The 21038-nt window shown below is 43.8% G+C and overlaps 1 protein-coding gene across 1 annotated transcript in view; it reads left to right on the plus strand.

The window, feature by feature from the left end:
- Positions 1-21038, plus strand: part of MDGA2 (MAM domain containing glycosylphosphatidylinositol anchor 2) — a 398250-nt gene that overhangs the window by 348090 nt on the left and 29122 nt on the right. Inside the window, exon 11 of the mRNA XM_075104400.1 lies at positions 19190-19367. Coding sequence (XP_074960501.1) covers positions 19190-19367 — 178 coding nt within the window. The remainder of the gene's footprint in view (positions 1-19189; positions 19368-21038) is intronic.

The following is a 21038-nucleotide window of genomic DNA, read 5'->3' on the forward strand; positions in this document are numbered from 1 at the left end:
AAAAAGAACCATTTAGTTGATGAGAGATAATAGCGAAGGACCTGATCTGATCTGCGGTTCTTGTAAGACCGGTCTAGACAATTTTGGCAGGGTAAAAGGAACTTGAAGTGGTTGATCACTTTCCCAAAAGAAGGAAAGCCCTTGAGGATGTGGATTCAGTCTACGGCCAGTCTGCTGCCAACCTTCGGCATGCAGAATGATTCAGGAGGTGGCAGAGAAATACCACAGTGCGTATAATACCTACTTCTCTGGGCCACCAGAGCCAAAGGAAGCAAAGTTTAAAACATTCCTTTCACTACTGTGCATTCTCTTGCACATTGCCCAAATTTGGAGAGCATAAAGGTGGTGAACAACTGTCTTGGTATATCTGGGCATGTGCAAGCACATCTGCCATCTGAGTTCCAGGTGGCAAAGAAGGGAAAGAAAGAATTGAGCCCATCCATTCTTCCCCCTGGTTTTCATGAGCTTTTTCCAGGCTGGCCATGAGAGAAGGACACACTCCTGATCCAAGAGCAGCACATCATCCTAGTACCTCAGAGCATCAGCAGCAATTTTCCCACTGCTGAAGGGAAAAGCTGAATACAGGTCTGAGCAGAAAAATAAGAGATGCGTGGAGCCTGAATGAAAGTCCAATGGAGGTGCTCATTTATGATTACCACAGCCTTGTACGGCAGAGTAAGCTGGAAATTAGGGATACAGCTAGAGCAGGGTACGGTCGAGAGGAATTAGGTAAGAGTCTACAGTTGCTCATTGGCATGGAATGGGGGCAATACGTTTCACACTTGAAGAGGCAGATCTGAAAGCAGAGAAAGAACAAATGGAGTTAATTAATCTCAGCAATGCCACCCTAGTCACAGAGGGGTTCTACAGTTTGCTCCGCAGGACCATGTCCTTGCAGCGAGTACACAGCCTTTACCTGGCAGAGCAAGTCCAGTTACCTCCTAGACACCTGAAGGGCCCATGTTGTCGTTGCAGTGACCAAAAAGGATAGGATTGTATTAAAAATACAAGGACTTTGACGTCTTTGCGTTCTGAGAGTACAGCTCTCGGACACACAGGCATGTGTTTGCAGTGAATTATGGCTCACAATCCATTTCTTGGTGGTGCTCGATAACCCAGACCATTGCGTGGCCCATTGCATCTGTGGGACCACCGCTGTCTCCAGCCCTCTTTACATTTACACCTTAATATTCCTGGAATAGGGCTCCCAGACTCTACCCGAAGTGAATCACCAGGGCAGTGTCACACATTTCTGTCAGATCCTGCTTCTAGTCACCTACCTTGTCACTAGAATTAAACTAAAGGCATGTCTCAGGCACAAGAGGATAATTTAATGGTGGGAAAGCTTGACACAGGAGAAACTCATTCAGCATTTTAAGCACTGGTTAGAGAGAAGTTGAGAGAAGTTGAGAGAAATCAGCTAGGAAAGTTCTTGGAGAAAAAAAGCAGAGCTTGACTTAACGACATATCGGGGAAGCCAAGAAAGTCAAAAAGGGAGAGGGAAGGTCCCATCAGATGAACAGGGAGTCACAGGGAGAGAAAAGTGTCATTTTTCTGCCTGTAGAGTGAAAATGGAAATAGATGAATGGAAGTCGTTATTTACTGAAGTACTGTATTGAAAGTGAAAGTCACTTATGAGGAATTTATTTATTTTAGCACACTCAAGGGCAACGCCTGATGGGTAGAAATTGGCCAGATGCTCCTTCTATCAGGATCGCAGTGCGATCATCACGCAACCTACTGCAAAGGGAAAGATGCTTCCAAGCTGGGTATTTTCATTTGGTTTGCTATAGAACACGTAAAATAGCTGTACATCAACACGTATGCAAAAGTAGTATTCAGAACCATTCAAAATAAGTACTCACATCTGTAGGAATTAATTCCAGGGGAGGAAGCGAGAGAGTTGATAAATTCACATGTATATTGTAATATTTCTAATGTTGTTTTCATGAACAATTTTTAAGCCGCCTTCTACAGAGGGATAGAAGCTGCCTGGAAGATTTCACAGTGTGCATTTCTTTCTGGAAGTCTAAACAAGGCTTTGCTATTTTCCTGTTAGGTCTGTACTTGTGAAGCGAGGCGGAGAGAAGTTGGCCAAAAAAAAGAAGGAGTGCAACATGCAAAGGCATGTTTCTTCCTGATTTTGGGGGGGTTTGGTAAATTGAATTAGAGAAGCAACGGTTCTGTTTTATGATTTTCAGTTTGCAATACCGATACCTCCTATGCTTATTCCTCACAAGGCTGAGGCCTGAGTTTCAAAATAGCAAGCTGAGGGCTGTCATTTGAGATTCGTACCAAACGCTTTTAATTGCCATTTAGAAATGGTTACGTCTCCCGGTATTCAGATGGATTAGGCAAGCGCTTATGTATACTTCTGCAAAAGGTAAAAGTTATAGACACGAATACATCTTCTGTCAGGTTCTGACCTTCTCACTTTGATCCCGTGGTATCTTAGTTACTGGAGGTGCTCCTGACTGTAACCCCACTCCCTGGCTGGGGAGTTGAGCTGTGCGCCTCCGGAGCAACCAGCTCGCTTGTTGTGGAGGTCGTGGGCTGTATTTTCTAGGGATGCAAACAGAAAATATCCCAGACTGAGCTGCGCCCGTTCACATTACCATGAAATGTGGACCGTAAAAGTAAACTCCCTTTCTTCACAAAGAAAAAAATCTTACAGGCAAAATTTAACGTATTCATTTGATCCAAGCAATTACTGCCTGCTGGGACTGCCTTGGTTTGATTTCCATTATACAAGCATAAACTCCTGCTCTTTAATTTCTGATTTTAATACCAAATTCATATTAACTTTTTAGTCCGGTCTCTTAAGGGAACAAGACACAAGAAAATCTCCTAAAGTTACTGCCTGTGATCTCTGAGCGCAGCTCTTCATTTTGGTCAGATCTCATGGCGAACAAAGGTGCAGCAGGTAGGGAGGGTCCCACCAGCGTTGTGAAAGCTTGTGGACCGGCCAGGGAGAAAGATGTAATTATAGAAAAATATTGAAAGGTAGGATCACATTAATCAAAAAGACAAAAAACACGGACCTGGGGCAGATTGTGTGAATTCTCTAGCTTCATAGCCAGCTTTGTGCAACCCCCTCCTGGGATACCTTGCGTTCTTGGGCAATACCTGATCCTTCTCTTCAGGATGTCTATACATCTATATTTATACATTGCAGGAGCCAGAGATCTCTCTTGTCAAGTCTCCTTAACTTTTGGCAACGATGGCAAAGTGGTAATTCCCTAACGGACACATCCTGCATGGGGTGGAGCTCTTGTGCTCGAAGCAGCAATGTTGACATAAGCTGAGGCTTTCGTTACACGTTTCGCTTCAGCGCAAAAAGAATATGGACTTATTTGTACTCAGGAGCATATGCTCTCACCCAGCATTGCCAAAATGACGTCCCACACTGTAGCCTCAGCCTGTGCGTGGTGGTCACACTCAACTTCCATTTATTCGGTCTCAGCAGAAAAATCTGCAATATGAATTGATTACTGCTGACAAATGCAGTGTATCAGTCAAATGTTAGGAAAGATGCAGGAGAAAATTGAGTGAACTGAAGAGCAATTTAGCGAGAGAAATTACCCAAGCTAGGGGAATTTGTTGTAGTAAACAAGTTACTTGCTTTCGACTACATTTAAACCCGCGTGGTAGGGTTGAGGCCCCCTTTCCTGGTGTACCTGTGCGTGCCCTGGCGCATGGCTCCGGCTTAGTGCGCTGCAGCCGGAGCCTCAGGTGGAGCGGCCGAATTGCACGAATCATCATCTCCACCCAAACAAGGATGTGCTTTTCTTTAAATTGTTGAGCCATGGCACCCCTGTTGACGGCGGGCACCCCTCCAGCAGCAGCTGGGCGCTTGCTGAAAACGTGCTCCACTTCCAGTACCAACAGCAAAGATGAGACGTGCGTTTTCGTGACGGCCTTTTCACCCTGCTGCTGGGCAGTTGTGCAATGGATGCAAACAGCAGGCTGTCAGGAGTTTGATGCGGATCGGATCCAGGTTTAAAATGAAAAATATGATTACCTGCAAATATTTTTCATCACACCACCTTAGCCTTTATATAAGTTCCTATAATGCAAGACTGTTTAAAAAAAAAAACCTCTAAATGACAGCAATGCTTTTCTTGTTAGTGTTGATTTCATATGAGCAGTCGTTCAGAAATAATAAGGGATTTGCAAAAATGAAAACGAACAGAGAAATAGAGCAATACAACTTTGAAAATTGAAGATCTGCACAAAAATCATGGCATATGTCCTTAGGCAAATGCATGACAATTAAGAGTTGTGTATCTGGCGTGCAGCATGCTTTTCATCATAGTAAAAATATAGCATAAATAAATACTTGAAAAGGCCTTTGAGCATTACAGAAATTTAATTCTGATGAAGGATGCATCCTCTTTAGTGAAGATAGTTTCAGAGCAGCATCAATACCTAGGAATCATAAGTAAATTGCATAGCATATTGCAGGTACCCTGTTAAAATATATTAGGATACCAGGATAAAAATTAGCAATAGTTGCGCTTGCTCAGGGCATAGTTCCGTTATCCGCAGAGTTTATCTGCACCCCGGACAAGCCATGGGTGCTGAAGCAGAGTTGTAACTCAAAGCGGAACGGAGGTGGAAGGTGTCTGAGCCAAAGGCTGTCCCTCGGCTGTGACATTTTGTGTCCCCTCATGTACCATTCTTCCCTGAATTGGTTGAGCTCCTTTGGACCAATCTGATCTTCCTATCACCCCATATCAGTGAGCATCTTCCCTAGGAGGTGGCATTCACGCATGCACAAGGAGCTTGAAGAACACTATTTCTGACACCATCAAGTGTCACAAAATTAAATAATTCCAGAGTAGAGTTGTTTGAACCACCAAATAACTGATACTCACTGAATGAGCTTCACCTCCTTCCCTGTGCCTGTTCCATATCTGTCCTTACGTCTTCTTTGCTCTCCCACCTTTAAGACCTGTTCGAAAGATGGATTTGCTGCATTCTTCCTGTGTTGGTGGGATACATCTATGCCTTATTTCACAGGCTGCAATGAACTTATTTTTACAACATTCCTTTGAGATCATTTTATGAAACTGAAACCCAGAGAAAGGTCAGCAATATTCACTGCTGGTAGGGCTCGCCTTAGGAAAGGGATTTTACCTCTGTGTATTTAAAGGTGGCATCAAGAGTCATGCTCAGAGATGCTTCACCTGAAATCAGGACGTCCCGTGTCACTGAGAGCAGACCCTGTCATCCTCGTGCTGGACATTTTTGTGCAGCGTTTCCCCTCACCACCTTCCTGAGGCATTTCCGTAGGCTTTACCCCTGGTCTCCTGGGCAGGTTGTCTTGAAATTCAGTGCTGCGGCCAGGTGACGGGAGGACAGCGGCAGCTCTTGGTGGAAACATTAAAGAACGTGGCAAAAGGGCTCAGACTCCAAGGGAGGCAATGGTCTTCACCAGACTCAAACGAGATCATGGAGTTGCACTGCACAATAGTTCACAGTGAAAAGGTCCAGTTCAGTTAGTGTTTTTTTTTCTGTTGACCAAGTATTGAGTATTCACTGTATATTCTGGTCTTTGGTAACAAGTGGAAGCGCTCTCGTGTGGCAAAAAAAGGTTGTCACATCTCTTAGCATCTCCCCTCTGCACTGGGATGAGCAGTTCTGGCAACCTGTAAAGGGAATATTTATCTTATGAACTAGCTGACCTCTTTCGAAGGCCGCTCAGGTTGAATAAGTATCTGCACGTCTAGACAGTGCATGAACTGAAACTATTAAATCTGTTTGAGGTCTGCACAGATTTTCCCAAGCGCTGCTAATAAATGCATTTACAAAATGAGCGCTGCAGATCTTTAGGTGTAAAAGATAAAAATGAGATGAATTGCCTACTTACCAATGATCAAAGGTGAGACTTCACCAACATTACTCCCCGTGAGCAACCCTAATGATTGCCTACGGGGCAACTGGTGCAGGACAGAGCCCAGCACTGGGGACTCTGCAGACCAGGGCTTCCCCTTGCTGGGCTGCTCCCTTGGCTCCCACCTCCAGATTGCTGCAAAACCAGCTATTACCTTTGTATAGTCTTACCTTTGTACTAGTCTTAGATTAGGAATCCCAGATGTCTGCTAGAAAAAAAAAGAGCAGTGCCATTAAAAAAATAAGCTTGTTTCTGCTCCGCGGCAATGTACTGTCTCCCTTCATCCAACTGAAGTTGGGATTTCTTTGGTTTTAAAAGTTCTGTGCAAATTTTAGTTGCAGTTTGGAGAGAAGAGATGATAAATGAGATTTATCTCTTTTTTTTCTAATAAAGCAATTAGGTTGGCAATTCCTCAAGCATTTATTTTGCTTGCTGCTAGGTGAGGGATGTTTGTACCTAATCAGAATACACTAGCCAGTGTATCTACTAAGTAAAAGCTTTCGTCAAATAATGTACATTACAAAAATTATAAATTGTTGGGACGAGAGTGATTTGTCCCTAAAGACAGCTGCTTCAGCCATTCTTTTGCTGTTAGAGAATTCTTTATTCTCTTAAACATACGTATGTTTAAATTGAATGCAAACCATATTGCCTTTCAATAAGCAAATGAACACCCTACTACAATGCATCGGTGTTTCTGAGCTGATTTAAAACACCCCATTTGCATTCTGAGAACCTCATTAAACATCTAGTGGCTATTTCCTTTCCTCCCGTGCAGCAATTGTCTTAAGTATTTAAGAAACGGTTTCTTGAAACACTCATATCTGATGGTTGAGCCATTATTGGCAAAAATTCATTCTTACTTAAAAAGTTAAGCAAAATCAGTATGTTCGCTTTCCTTAGAAACACGCTTTGGCATTATGCGCTTGTCTTATTGCATTATTACTCGTTGATCTATTTATGCAGAGACTCATGTAGGGCGCTTAAAATACAGCCTTGTTTTTCCAGTTCATTTCCCAAGACAACCTTGCTTGTTCACAGCGTTGACTAAGCAGCGAAGCTCCCGTGTGCGGTACTTTAACGGGGCTGGGCTTGTCATCTTCATTGCAGCTGCAGTCATTAATTTGTCACTATGTAATTATTTTGTATGAAAAAAATATGGTCATCCATAAAGAGCTTTTAGAAATCACAAGAAAATTAGTTCACTAGTGAGAGGAGTGCGCTGTCTGTCTTTCGAGATCCATCTGGAAAATGTTGGGGTGTCGTGGGATACTCGCTAAGTGGTCGACGTTGAAATTTGAAATGTGTCTTGGGATAGGTAGTTTCTTGATCATGGAAATGTAGCTGTTGTTATAAGCATGAAGTGCTTAATTTAAAGTTAGGAGATGGATCTTGATGCCACTTTAATAATATTATCTCTTGTTGCCCTCATAAAAATAATAGTCTGCCTATTGCACAAAAACCTGCTGCTTAACATGCAAAACCACGTCAGTGCAGTGACGCTGCTGGCAGTGCCCAGCTCGCCCGCGACGCGGCCGTGCCGGGTGCTTTGAAGTGTGAGAGTCGGCGCCAGCCTCGTTTCCCAGTACGTGAACTTCGAATTTGATATGTCACTGAGAAGGAATGAGAAAACTTTCTCTGAAAACTAGCCTTAATGCAGGTTAATAATTAACCCGCCTTTTGTGAATGCCTAACAAAACAGGGATTAAAAATTGAAAAACTCTTTTGGCAGATGTCTAACAGCAGCAAAAGAGCAGGAGAACCTGCACCGCCGGGGCTGGAACAGTTCAGCTCCTGTTTAATCCCATAGACTTCAGTGAATTCATCTGGGAGGCAGCCAATTTTAAAGTCTTAAAATGGATTCTCTTGGTTTATTACACATTTTAGCCTGTCTGTAAGGAGGAAAAAATAAAAAGATATTGTCTTGAAATCAGTGTCATCCCATTCGATGCGGTGACTGACCTGAGGCCACGCGTTAGAGAACTGCACGTTGTGACCCTTACCAAGAGCAAAATCAAACTGCCTGCTCTCAGTCAATGGGTGTTTCCGCTGTTTCCACTAAAATGCGAGCAGAGAAGAGGCATCTCCAGTGGGTCAAGCCAAACGCGGCACGGTGGGACCTAACAGGGTTAGGGCTTCATGGGTGGTGGTAGTGAGGAAGATACTCACTGTGCCGTGGGGAGATCAGGGCCACACATTGCAGCCCTGAGGGCATTTTTATTACCAAATTCCACAAGGAGAAAGATAATTATTTTTCAAAAGGTTTTTATACTTGTCTTCTTAGCAGCATTCACATTTTTATTCGAACTGTAGATAACTTCCTTTCAAGAAGAGTTCCAAAACTTTTTGAACTTTGTTACAAAAACAATACAGAAAACAAGAGCCCAGACAGACAGTAGATATTAAACATCAATACGATAATCAGAAAACATTCGTTTTAATGTATTGCTTGGGTGAGCTCGCATCCTGGAGCAGAACAGACCTCAACCACAGGGAAGGGAAGGAGGCACTGGGGGTGCTGTGGCAAGGTCTGGGAGCAGGCGACGGCCAGCCCTGCAGTGTCAAGGGGGAATACGGTCAGTGTGAGGTGCAGCCTCTTGGCTGTAAGACCCTTTTGGCACCAACAGTAGAGCTAGCTGATGGGTGCAAGGCTTCATCTGTCATTAAAGACAGACAGGTGTTCACTATTTTGGTTTAAATCGTAGGGTGAGGGTGCATTCAAAATAATCAGCAATAAAATTGACGTGTGTGACACCATCAGAACACCTGTTGTGTATCGCAGTGTAACTCAGGAGACCATAAATCCTCCTGCCTGTGGCATTTATGGAAAAAAGCAGTGTAGAGTAGAGGGAATTTCCATTTCTCAGGGTCACTGTTGCACACAGCCTTCCATTTGTAACTTTCCTGCTCAGGACTCGAATTGAAGAATGAATACAACCTTGTGTGTCTTTCGTCATGGTGACTGCATGGATTTGGTCACCCTCCACTCGTTTCTGAAGGTGCTGAGGTCTGCCAAGGCATTGTCTGCATGTAAGGAACATTTTTTCTGTCTCAGTAATAGCTCTCGAGAATATTCTGACATAAATGTATTTCAGCTTTGGATTTGGATTTGGAATTAGTGATCTGGATTCTTCCAATTTTTTTGCCTTTCAAAGCATCCTTGTACGTGTCTACATGTCCCCTGACCCACCTTTGGAGTTGGCCAGGACTCCGGTAGTTGCTTTCATTAAATGGCCAGTGCGAAAGTGGCGTTCAGTCACGGGGGAGCCTGCAGCTCATGAAATAAATTAGCAAACTCATCCAGCATAGCACGCATCAGGTTAGGAACATGGGCAAATCTAGGAGTTTGTGCTGAAAGGCCATGAAACCTTACACGTTCAATTGCCTTGAGATTTTCCTGTATGTTTTCAAAGTACATATAAAAATGGTCCCAAACATCACTCCGAATACTTCTACACACCTGAAAGTTTATCCATCCAGAATAAACCCGCTGTTGGACCCCCCCCCCCTTCAAGCTCTTGCTTCACTGAGCGCGTGCTCAGTTTTGACTCTGCGGCTGTGGATATTTTTGTGCTTTTCCATATCAGCTCCGAGGTGGGTGGTAGCAGCGGCTTCACCGGCATCTCCCAGTGCAGCTCTGTGCCGTCAGAGCAGTTCTGCTCCCATCTGGGATCACGTGGAGGTGTTTCCCTCCCATAGTTTATCTTTCAGCAAAGACAGATTCAGGTAGGTTTTATAAATGAAACCCGAGTTGCGCAAACATTCAAGCTGTGATGAGCAAGTGCTTCCAGCTCTCTGATATTTACTGTCAGCAGGATGAAAGCAAATGAAACAAGTGAGACTCTCCTGGAGCAGACATGAAGTGGCTGCGGCTCCCATCTCTGCCCCTCAGCAGGCGACAGCCGCGTTCCCTGCACCGCCGGCAGCAGCGCAGCCACGGTGACCTAAAAAAACCCGAAGGACTCCGCTTTAAAGAAGTAATAAAAAGTCAACTGGTACCTGTAAACCAGAGAGGAACTTGTTCAAGCTTGTTATTTGAAAGATTAAAGTTCCTCCCTTTCCTTTATTTTCAGCCTACAGATGTCTGCAGTCCCGGGCAGTTGATAACGAGAAAGTCTCTTCAAAGAGCCCGGGGCAGGTCACTCCTGTGCGCTTCCTTCTGGTCGCCGTTTGGCTTTATTGTATTTTTAACTTCTGTTTTCACTCAGCAGCGTACAGGGTCAGAAGTATTCAAATACATATTATGTGCTCACGGAAGGGATTTCTGTGAAGGTTGAATGGTCACTGGCTGCAAAACGGAGTATATAATTTTCTGTCCGTGCCGTAGCACAGTTCCTGTAGCCTTGCGTGGACAGGTATGCAGCAAAGTTACCACGAAGGAAAAAGTGAACGGGGGTAAACTTTTTTGCCTTTCTGATGAAAGAAAGTCATACCTGTTACAAATACAGAGTTTCCTTTTTGTCCCTGTGTCTGAGGTTGTTGACAGCAAAGAAACAGCAACAAGCTTTCAGCTCTGAATTATCCTAAATTACAATTTCCATAGCAAATGGAGATGTCCTAATTCACATCTTAGATGTTTTTATTATCATTCATTTGTATGAAAAAATAGAAGGCAGCATAGTTTAACTTCCAATTAACAAGCTTTTAGCAGATGTTTGTGCTGTATTTTGATTTTACTGTGATAAAAATGACCTCTCTCTTTTCCTGGGTTACCACTTTCCACCCTGCCTTTAAAACCTGAGAGGCATTACACATCTAAAGAGGACTTAACTGTTGGATCATCTAGCTTCCAGCTTTCGCATACCAGCTTTCCTTAAATTGTTCCCGTCTCTTTCTTCTTCAAATATCAGGCCAAAAATTTGCATCGTGGACAGATGTTGCTGACATCACTCACCCATCAATTTGTAGCCCGTAAAAACTGCGTCTGTAACATCCTGCATCTTTGGACTCCAAGCTCCTAATTACTGAAGACTCAGAGACTTTTAGTTTGGTAAAAAAAGAAAAATAAGAAAGAGAAATATTTTTTTAGGCTTTTATGTGTACCAAGTGAAACCAATTATGCAACGTGGTAAACACAAAAATAAGTAAAATGAATGGTAGGAGCAAATACAGAACAATTGTTAATGTGGTCCTGCAAGAAGAAGGTCGATTACGTGCCTGCGATTGTTCTTATGAATTAGAAGTTATCTAATTGAAAAAGATTGTGCCGGCTGTTAAATGTGCTTTAGATACTCTGTTTTCCAGGCAGAAAAGAGGCAAAGAAGAGATTTATCGTGTAGCTGCTGTTTCCCTATGCCTCGTCTCCTGGTGAGGGGAGGCTGAGCACCGGGTGCTGGTGGCAGCACCCGGCAGCGGAGGCAGGTCCTGCCCGGCGGAGGGGCGGCCCCGTGCCCCTCCAGCAGAGACCTCCAGCCCCATAACGGTGTCCCAGCTCACCCGGGACACTGGCGCAGGGTACGTCCCTGGATCCAGCAAGCGAACCCCGTGCTCGCTCTGGGCTGGGTTTGACCTTGTGGTTTTTGCGGGAGGGCAGGTACCAGCTCAGCATGGAAACAGACGGGAGGTTCTGGCAGTTCCACTGATTGCGTGTGAAAATATTAAAAAAAGAAGCGAGGGGTCATCAAGAGCAGTGTTACATCATGCACAGGGGAAAATAAACTGGTGATGAGCATGGCCGAGCATGCTTTGCAGCTGGCCTTGTTGATTTTACCTGCACTCCAGATATTTGGCGTTGTGAGTCATTTCAGGGCCCTAATTGTGCTTTGAAGTGACGATGCCGCAGGAGCCACCTACCTGATAAGGTTTATGTTCAAAATCAGATAGCTTTGATTATATTGCTGGGCAAAATTGTTAAAGAAGAGCAGCCACTGGATTTCTGCTGTGGAAATGAGGCAAATGCTACACGGCAGTGTTCCCTCTGTGGTGTGCAGACAGAAGAGGGATTTGCCCGTGAACTGAACGGTGCTATTTTATATATATATCTCTCCTAAAGAAAACTCTTTTTTTTTAATTAAGGAAAATCAGTTGTCAGTGTTGTCATAAATTGTAAAGAAATAACTTTAAAGACCGCCGCAGTCTTTTATAGGAGTATACAGTAGATTAATTTACATTGCGTCCAGTTGTTGTTAATTAGCGATGCTTGTCTGACTTATTGAGTCTGTTGTGGTTTAGCCCCAGTCAGCAACTAAGCACCTCTGAGCCACTTGCTCACCCTCCCGCCCCCGGTGGCGTGGGGGAGAGAATCTGAAGAGGAAAAGTAAGAAAACTCATGGGTTGAGATAAGAACAGTTTAACAATTGAAATATAATAATTATTATAATAATTAAAATAATAATAAATTGTAATGAAAAGGAAAACAAGGAGGGAGAGAGAAGGAACAAAACCCAGGAAAAACAAATTATGCAGCTGCTCACCACCTGCTGCCCAACACCCAGCCCTTCCCGGAGCAGTGATCGCGGTCCCGCCCAACTCCCCCCAGTTTATATACTCAGCATGATGTCATATGGTATGGGATATCCCTTGGGTCAGTTGGGGTCAGCTCTGCCGGCCGTGTCCCCTCCCCGCACGGCTTCTTGTGCACCCGACGGAGCACGGGAAGCTGAAAAGTCCTTGACTAGCGTAAGCCCTGCTCAGCAACACCTAGAACATCAGTGCGTTATCAATATTATTCTCATCCTAAATCCACAACATAGCTCTGTACCAGCTACGGGGAAGAAAATTAACTCTATCCCAGCTGGAACCAGAGCGCACAGTCCATGAAGAAATTTATGGTTGAAATCAATAGGCCAAGTACAATGGACTAAGAATGTGGGCTGTTTTATAAACACAACTGTGCATATAGGCAATCAATATTTAATCATCCTATAGGATTAATTTCTCGAGCAATCTATATGTTCAAGTCTTTTAGAGAATATAGTGCTTCTCAACACAGGGAAAGAATAAATACCCTTTCACTGACAGCATAGAGGAGATGGTTTCAACCTGCTGCAATAAAACATTGCCGCACTTTTACGGTCCCCTTTCTCTGATGTCAGGGAAATACATTTTGCTTTTCTGTTAGCTTTAGAGAACAAAGATTTCTAAATATTCCAAGGTAACCAAGAAAAAAGGAGTCCCTGTGAAGCCTTCTGTGCTCTGGATTGACTGAACGTAGGTACGCTCTGCTAAAGTAATTACAGGTTAGGCACATGATAATGCTCCAGGAACTAAGGCGATTTTTCCTCAGTGCTTTACAAGTATTCAAGTATTTACAAGTATTCACAAACCATTGGAAAACTCTTGTTTCCATTTGGTCAAGGTATATTTCCCAAAATGTATTTCATCCTTATCTTTGTAAGGCAAATGGTTTTGACTATAAGAATTTTCCTCCTTTAAAAATTCTTTTCCAGGCAAATCCTAATTCTTACTGGGTTTAAAGCTCTAGACACATGAATTGATATGCAGGTAGATGTTCTACCCTTGTGTTTGCTTGCGTGTTCTCTCTTTGAGGCGTCACTCCTGACGTTTTGATATAAAAAGGTACAGCCTGAATGTTAGGGAGAGGCTGCGTAGGTGATTTTGAGGGAAAGGGTGATGTGGATTTGGCTCCTTCCCATTCAGAGGAGCCGGAGGAGACGCCCAGACCTCTGGAGGCAGGTAGACAGTGTTGCAGCAGCAAGGGCAGAGGGATGGGCTCTTCTTGGTGCTTCAATGCGAAGCAGTGAGTGACCACGATCTTCGAGTGCCTCCCACATGGGGTCTGGCTTTGCAGAGCTCCCCAGTTCCATGCTAGGAGTTTGAACCGCCCCAAGCCTAAGGCATTGTAGGAATCTAAATCCTATTTTTAGGGTGTCTTGGGCATTTCAGCGTTGATGTTAGGTGCCTCAGCATCAGGGAGACCTTTAAAAACGTTGTGCTAGAAAACCCTTGTTCCTCCAGCTGGTTGCATGGCTCTCTGACTCCATATAGATCTGACCTTCAGTTTTATTCTGTATCCTATCAGCGAGTAAAGGAGCTCAGCCGCTGCGTGTCTCTTCAACAGGTTGAATATTTGCCAGCCAAGGGTGCCGTGGCTGTTTCACACCAGGGCTGGGAAGTGGCTCCGCGGTGGTGCCCAGGGGTCCGACAGGGACGCCCCAGGCTCCGGGAGCGATGCCTCCATGCAGCCCCTTCGCCTCCGGCTCAACTGTTGGGCTTATTTTAATGGAAAGAGAAGGTTGAAAGCGGAATGTAATGAAAGCTGTGCGGATCCCGGTTTTCTTTAGTTATTTGTTCAACAGCTGGGCTGAAAAATCAGGCAAGGGGATGTTTTGTGTCAAACCTAGTGACAATTTTGAGATGTTTGGTTTGGTTTTTTTTTCTGGTTTCCATGGTAAAAATAAGACTTAGAACAGAGCTGGTGTGGATTGCAAGGCAAAAAGATGTGTGTTGCTTCCTGTGGAGAAATACCAATATCCAGTACTGGCTTAGGATGCATAATACTGAAATGAAAAATCAAATTGTTTTCCTTTCAGACTGAATAAAATAATGGAGCTTTTTTATTGCTTTTGTTTGGGTGGTTGTAGAAAGGGTGATCATCTTAAGCAGCAACTGAACTGGATACAAATCCATGACTAGTTTTGGTGATTGTAAGCTGTAAACATGAAGTATTAATTATTAAAATAATTTGCTGAAGGTTCTCTTTCAGTATTTCCTTATCCAAAGACAAGGTGTAATAGGGAACATTTTTACAGTAGACCACTGTAAGGAATCAGAAGTACCTCGAAGCAATGGCTATCTAACGTCAAACTGCTGCTAGAAAGTCAGTATTAGCTCACACAAGTGGAAGCACCGTTTTGTTAATACAGTACTCACAAATGTAAATGGCAACCGACAGGGTGGCACAAAACACGTGGCTTAAAAAACCACTGATTATGTCTATTTCAAAAAATAATTAATATTTTTAATGTGGAAAGTCAGGTAATTTTCTCCAGAATTTTATGTTTCTCTGATTCTTAATTTTTGTGAGAGAGACGGACACAACCATGAAATTATGCTTGGCAGTATATTGCTCGCTTTGGGGGCATAGTCAATGGTTTTAACCGTCCTTGCGAAGATTGCTTGTATTCAACTTGATAGTGTGATTTTTAAAAAAAAGTAATAAAATAAAAATCGGGATCCATTGCAAAGGACAGGCAGCAATAACTACAACAGAAGTAAGATCAGGGAATCTTCCTTTTGAAGGACCAGCAGCCTTCAGTGGGTATACAGAGCAGTTTCTGTTCCAGTATATTAGCATCACCTAAATTTTTTGGGATGCTGTTTGGGCAAAATAAAGAAAATATATAGACCTACGGTTGCCATTTGTGGGCTGAATTAGTTGCCTGTAAGTTCGTTCTCCATTTGTGAATTCTAGAAATTGCTGATTATAATTCTTATTTTAAAATCAAGTACGTATTTCAGAGAAAACACTGGGTCATCATTACGAAGCTTTTGAGAAATTGTGCCAGGAACGGCAGAAGGTACCTTGTTGTAAGCACTGTCTATAAAGATATGGTGAGTTCTGCTCCCACCATAGTTTGGGTGGTCAGAAATACTGGGTAGACTGGAGTTTCTCAGGAATTTTATTTTTTCTTAATATATGGGGTCCGGTTTTTTATGCAGTATGGGAGCAGGGATGTGTGAATGAAAAAGTTTCTCTTTGAGAAAAGAATTCTTATTTACCTTGGTCATTTTTGCATTTTGAGATGAACTTAAAGGACATTTTAAAAGAGCCACGTTGAGTTTAGAAAATTCAAAAGTTGCATTTAAGAAATACAAACCCCCAAAACCCTGCACATTTAAAAGAAGAGATCATTTCGTTTGACTGGCTGGGTAACTCGGTAGATTTACATTCACAGAGGCTTGTTTCCAGTTTCTCCCCCTTGAGCATCAGTTTTTCTCTGGAAACACTTTCCAGTTTGATTGCGGTAGGCGTGGAGAGCATCCGTCCCCACGGCCCCAGCAAGAAGATCCATATGGGCAAATTCCCCATGCACCGCTTTAAAAATACAGCCTCAATCTTATCGTAATTATCCTTAATATCTTCTCTGCCGCACACTCATCGCTTTGCTCTCAAGGACAAGAGTCTACTCAAGACCAGGCTTAATCCGTTACTGGGAGGGCTCCCTGACAGCCCGTGAAGGTGCACAGTGCCTTATGCATTATTCAATGTATACGAAAGGTTCGGGGGGTCCTTCTGTTTGTTTCTGCAATGCTGTAAGTCATCTGTGCGCCTCTGTGGTGAGTGTTGAATGCCGGTCGCAATTCAGTGGCTGTTTTACCCGGCATGCATGAGAAGCAGAGCCTCGTCCTTGCACCTTCACGCACTTTCCCACGTGTATCATTGACCATAGACATCATTTGTCACTTTTCTTCTGAGCACTCGGGTTTCAGCGATGCCTGGAAGGTTTCTTCGAGATGGGAGCAGGAGAGGTTGTCCGTGGCGTAACAGCAAGGCTGCTTTTTTTTTGTGGGCAGGGCAGAAGACAGGAGCAACCGTTGCCCTAATGCGCGCTGAAGTTTGCTTTCTGAGCCGTGGGGTGTCAAAATAACACACTGCAAAACCTGGGCGCACAGGTTTTCACCCTGTTCACATCCGTGGCATGTTCGTATTCAGGGGTATCTAAAGAAGAGAGAAGGAGAAAAGGCAATTTCTGTTAAACAGCCTGTGCCTTGGCTTTCATTGTCTGTTGTGTTGGTCTCGGTACTAAGGTACGGAAAGCCATGAAAGAGTTGGCATCTAACAGAATCTGTCAAATTGAAATTTTTCATGAATTCCAGTTGGATGATCTTGCAAATATACAAGATAAATGCACATATTTTCAGTATACCTTTAATAACTCTTTGTAGTGTAGTGGCCTTGGGAAACCGTTGATAGAGGAGCGTTCCAGGCTGTGTCCGAAGCTGTGGTGGACTATCATTAATATCATCTTACGGAGTGGGTCATTCTAATGCTTGCAACAGGGAAAAAGGGGTGCTGTTGGGGTAGGTGCTCAGGTGATGCTGCTCAGGGCAGACACTCTAGGTTGCTGAGCTGCAGCATCGCTGGGCTCTGCTGCTCCCAGGCTCCTCAGCAATGCACCTACCCCTCGTCCTGCTCAAACCCACACTTCCATGTGAAAGCTTTCTGTTAAAAGGGCCGGGTTTCAAAGGCAGACTGCCACCCTGTGCACGTGTCAAATTTGTACCTTTGCCTTGCGCATGAGACAGGCAGCAGTATGGGTTTTTCCTTACCATAACTGAGTTTTACATTTTTAACCTAATCCGAGATTTTTTTCCCTAGCATTTCTCCTATGCGTGACTTAACCCCTGCGGGCCCAGCCCCGAAGAGCCACCTGAGCCTATAGCATGGCTCACCCAGCACGTGCAAGAGCAGAAACTCTGAAATAACATCTCAGATGCACTCAGTGTTGGTCTAACTCAAGCCCTGCAAAGCCTCAAAGTGCAGTAAAACACACACTGACTTTGGTGGCAGCAAAGCGAAGCTGATGCCTGGAGCTCTTCCATCATCCCAGCTTTCTTAAGAATTCCTCTTGCTTTTTTGCTTCGCAGTCCGAGTTTTATTTAATAGGCATATAGCTGTACTTGTGTAACATACCTTAACGGCAAAAGCATTGACATCTCTGTTGCACTGCTATTAATTCAAAGCCTGGAGTCTGTTCATATTCCTGCAAATGTAGGTTTTTTGGATGAAATGTGGTATATTTAGCACTAGGTTTCAGCGACTGCAGTGTATATTTTTATTCCAGCAGCAAATTCAAGTTTTGGAATAACAGGTTTTCTGTCTTTAATAAACTCTGTATTGATGAACATGTAATAGGTAAGAACTTCAGTGCGCTGACAGGTATAGTAAGCGTAGTGGAACATCTCATTTTAGCATCACCGCACCTGTACAGTTGTCTTGGGATGTGTGGTAAATATTTAATGATTTTTCCTTTGTTTCCTGCAGAGAGTGTCTGTAATAAGGCAGAGTATCTGTAAGTAATATTGCAATGTCAGGTCACTGCTGTCCAAAAATGTGTATGATTTCTGCTTGTCTATAGTTAAAGCAATGTTAGAGACAACCTGGCACTCTCTTCTTGTGATGCCTTCTTTTTAATGAGATTTTTTTTCCCTTTTCATTTCTTGGTAAGGCATATAAATAAAAAACCCTATAGATTTTTACGTTGAAAACACTGTGCGGTCTATAAGGCACAAAAGTCTATGCTTTGCTCTTTTTTTAATAAAACAGCCTCTTGTTTGCTCATATTGACTTTCACTGTTCTCTGAAATCCATCCATCTTTGAGACTACAAGGATTGCTGATAATTATGCACTAAGGCCATTAATGGCTAGACTATTTCTTTCTCATCAACAAAAGCGGTAAGTGCTTGGAAATCAAACTGCATTTCACTTCTTCAGTAGGCTTTTATTAGCATCAAACAATGCCCCAAATGACAGCTGTGAAACCTCATGGCCTCTAACGAGGAGGCAGCACCCAGCTCCCGGAGCCGCGGCTGCCCCAGCCCGGGGTGCACAGCGGCAGAAAGCCCGCCTGCCACTGCGGTTGGCCAACGTTATTTTAAAATCGTGGTTGGAATGGGGCTACTAGACAGGAGGAGCCAATTTACCCAGTCGGGTTTGAAGGGATAGCATGTGGGAGCTATTTCAGCCTCTGTGAGCTGATGAAATAAACTGAAATGAGCAGCGTTCTTTTTTTATTATTATTATTTCAGGAAGAAAAACGTTACTTAGCATGTTAACAAATGGGTTTAAAAGATAGGGGCAGGTCTGCAAAGAAATTCAGGCTCCTAAAATGGAAGAATTCAGTAAGATTTTGAAAAATACCGCAGCAACCGCTGGGATGCGCGGGTGCTTACGCGCCGCCGCGAATCGGGCGCTTCATCGCTTGCTGTAGTCCCTGCCTGGCGAGCGTCAGAAATCCTCCTGACCTGAATTAACGCTGCGCTTTTCCTGCCCGCAGCGAACTCCCGAGTGCCGCCCAGCGCCTGCAGCCTTTGGGCTGCCCGAGGTTTGGTGCGGGCAGAGGAGGACAGGCAGGTGGCAAGCAGGGGCGGCCTCTTGATAAGATGGGTTTGCAATCTGTCGTCTCATCTTTCTGCTACAGAAATGCTCAGTAGCGGGTTGTTTCAGGGAGGTTCGTGTTCTTGCTCTATCTCTAATCCTCCTGGGTCCCTTGAAGTTTTAAGGAGGCGCCCGGGGTCGCACAGGTCTGCGCGTGCTCCCGTTCATTTCTAAAGCGAAGATGACATCTATCCCAAAAGCTCTGACATTTCCATCCTTCTCTTGATTTTAGGCTGGACAACAGCGTTGGTGGGAACAGGAAATTACAGTGAATGGAAATATTCAAAAGGGAGAATTAATTACCTACAACCTAACCGAGCTGATCAAGCCAGAGGCGTATGAAGTCCGTCTAACGCCCATCACCAGATTTGGGGAGGGGGACTCAACTATTCGGGTCATCAAGTATAGTGGTAAGACGACCTTCGTGACCAAGCGAACGCGTTGGGGCGCATTCTGCACGCTTCGGTCTGCCGTACAGCTTGTGGCTCCGCCGGGCTGCGCGGTGTCGAGTGATTGGCAATCCTGCTGCAGGGGGTGGCTGCGGGCTTCCAGGAAGGAGGGTTCTGGGTAGGGGGGGTAGAAACAATAGTCCCCACCTCTGGGAAGTTTCACGCTTAAAAGAAGAAAAAAAAAAAAATAAACCAACAAAAAAACCACTTCTGAACAGCCAAAATGAAAAATCATATTGAAGCTTCTGTGAAATAAAGGGGGAAAGTAGAACCAATTCATGTTAGCTTCATGAAATAGCTCATTTCAGGAGTTTGTTCTTACTTAGAACACTTTGAAGGGCAATGAGCTTTGAAGAAAAAGCAAACTACAAAACCATTAGTATTCTGAAGGTGTCAAATCAGTGTTTTGATATCATCAGAATAGGTTGGGTTGGGTTTTTTTTCCCCACCTCAGAATGAGCACTTCTGGAGAAGTTTTTATTTAAATGTGAATGATGAAAAAAAAAAAACCAGACTGTTTCTAGTCCTATGCAAGTAGAAAAGGGAGTTTATTCATTTTCCTCTAAAAGGCCATGCCGTGACAAAGGTTTGTCCACTGTAATCTAACAAGAAAAATACAGTATTCTTACATCCTTCCATTCAGTCTCCTGGCATTACCAGGAAGTAATTCCTAGAGGTCTGAAAAAAATCCTTCAAAACACCTATCTTAGGATATTAATTTAATGAATAACTGAATCATTTTTTTGTTTGTCTTCTGTAAAAATTGCAATGAATGGGCAGGAGGTACCTTAGAGAGCGGTAGCTTTACTGAAGATATCACTGTGAGGTTTGCAGTGGGAACCTGATGTGCCGAGCAGAAAGTTTTATAATTGGAAAAGAGAAGCATGTGCCGGGGGGAGATATCTGTAAACATGGAATCATGAAAATATGAGCTTTATCATTAGGGGACAGACTTTTTAATAGGACCTGATGTGATAGGATAAGGGGTAGTGGTTTTAAACTGAAAGAGGGGGGATTCAGGCCAGATCTATGGAAGAAATTTTTTACAGTGAGGGCGGTGAAACCCTGGCCCAGGTTGCCCAGAGGGGTGGTCGATGCCCCATCCCTGGAAACATCCCAGGCCAGGCTGGACGGGGCTCTGAGCGACCTGCTCTAGCTGAAGATGTCCCTGCTCATGGCAGGGGGTTGGACTGGATGGCCTCTAAAGGCCCCTTCCAACCCAAACCATTCTGTGATTCTATGATTCTGTTCTAAGGAACCTTGCTGATGCCGCAGGATAAAAGCCAGGTGACACACAGGTCAAGTCACAGCAAGCCACATAGGTACAATCGCTCCAGGAGGTGGATCCAGCAGCAATTAGCGCCATACAGATACCTAAGAGAGCCCAAAGCAGGAAATCACATGCAGCAGAAGTCCCAAAAGCAACCTACAGATCAAGAATTACTTTCAAAAATCATTGTCAAATAATGTAGAATAATGAACAAATCTGAAACAAAATTAAATGCCTTGTGCATTGTATGTGCAATTCTTCATGATCGATGATTAGCTCAGCCCTGCTCAACCTCATCATAAATTATTTTTATCCCTGTATTAATATCAAGGGAAAAAATTACATTAAGCAATCTTAAACAT

The sequence above is a fragment of the Phalacrocorax aristotelis genome, chromosome 9 (genome assembly GCF_949628215.1).
Source record: "Phalacrocorax aristotelis chromosome 9, bGulAri2.1, whole genome shotgun sequence".
NCBI classification, from domain to species: Eukaryota; Metazoa; Chordata; class Aves; order Suliformes; family Phalacrocoracidae; genus Phalacrocorax; species Phalacrocorax aristotelis.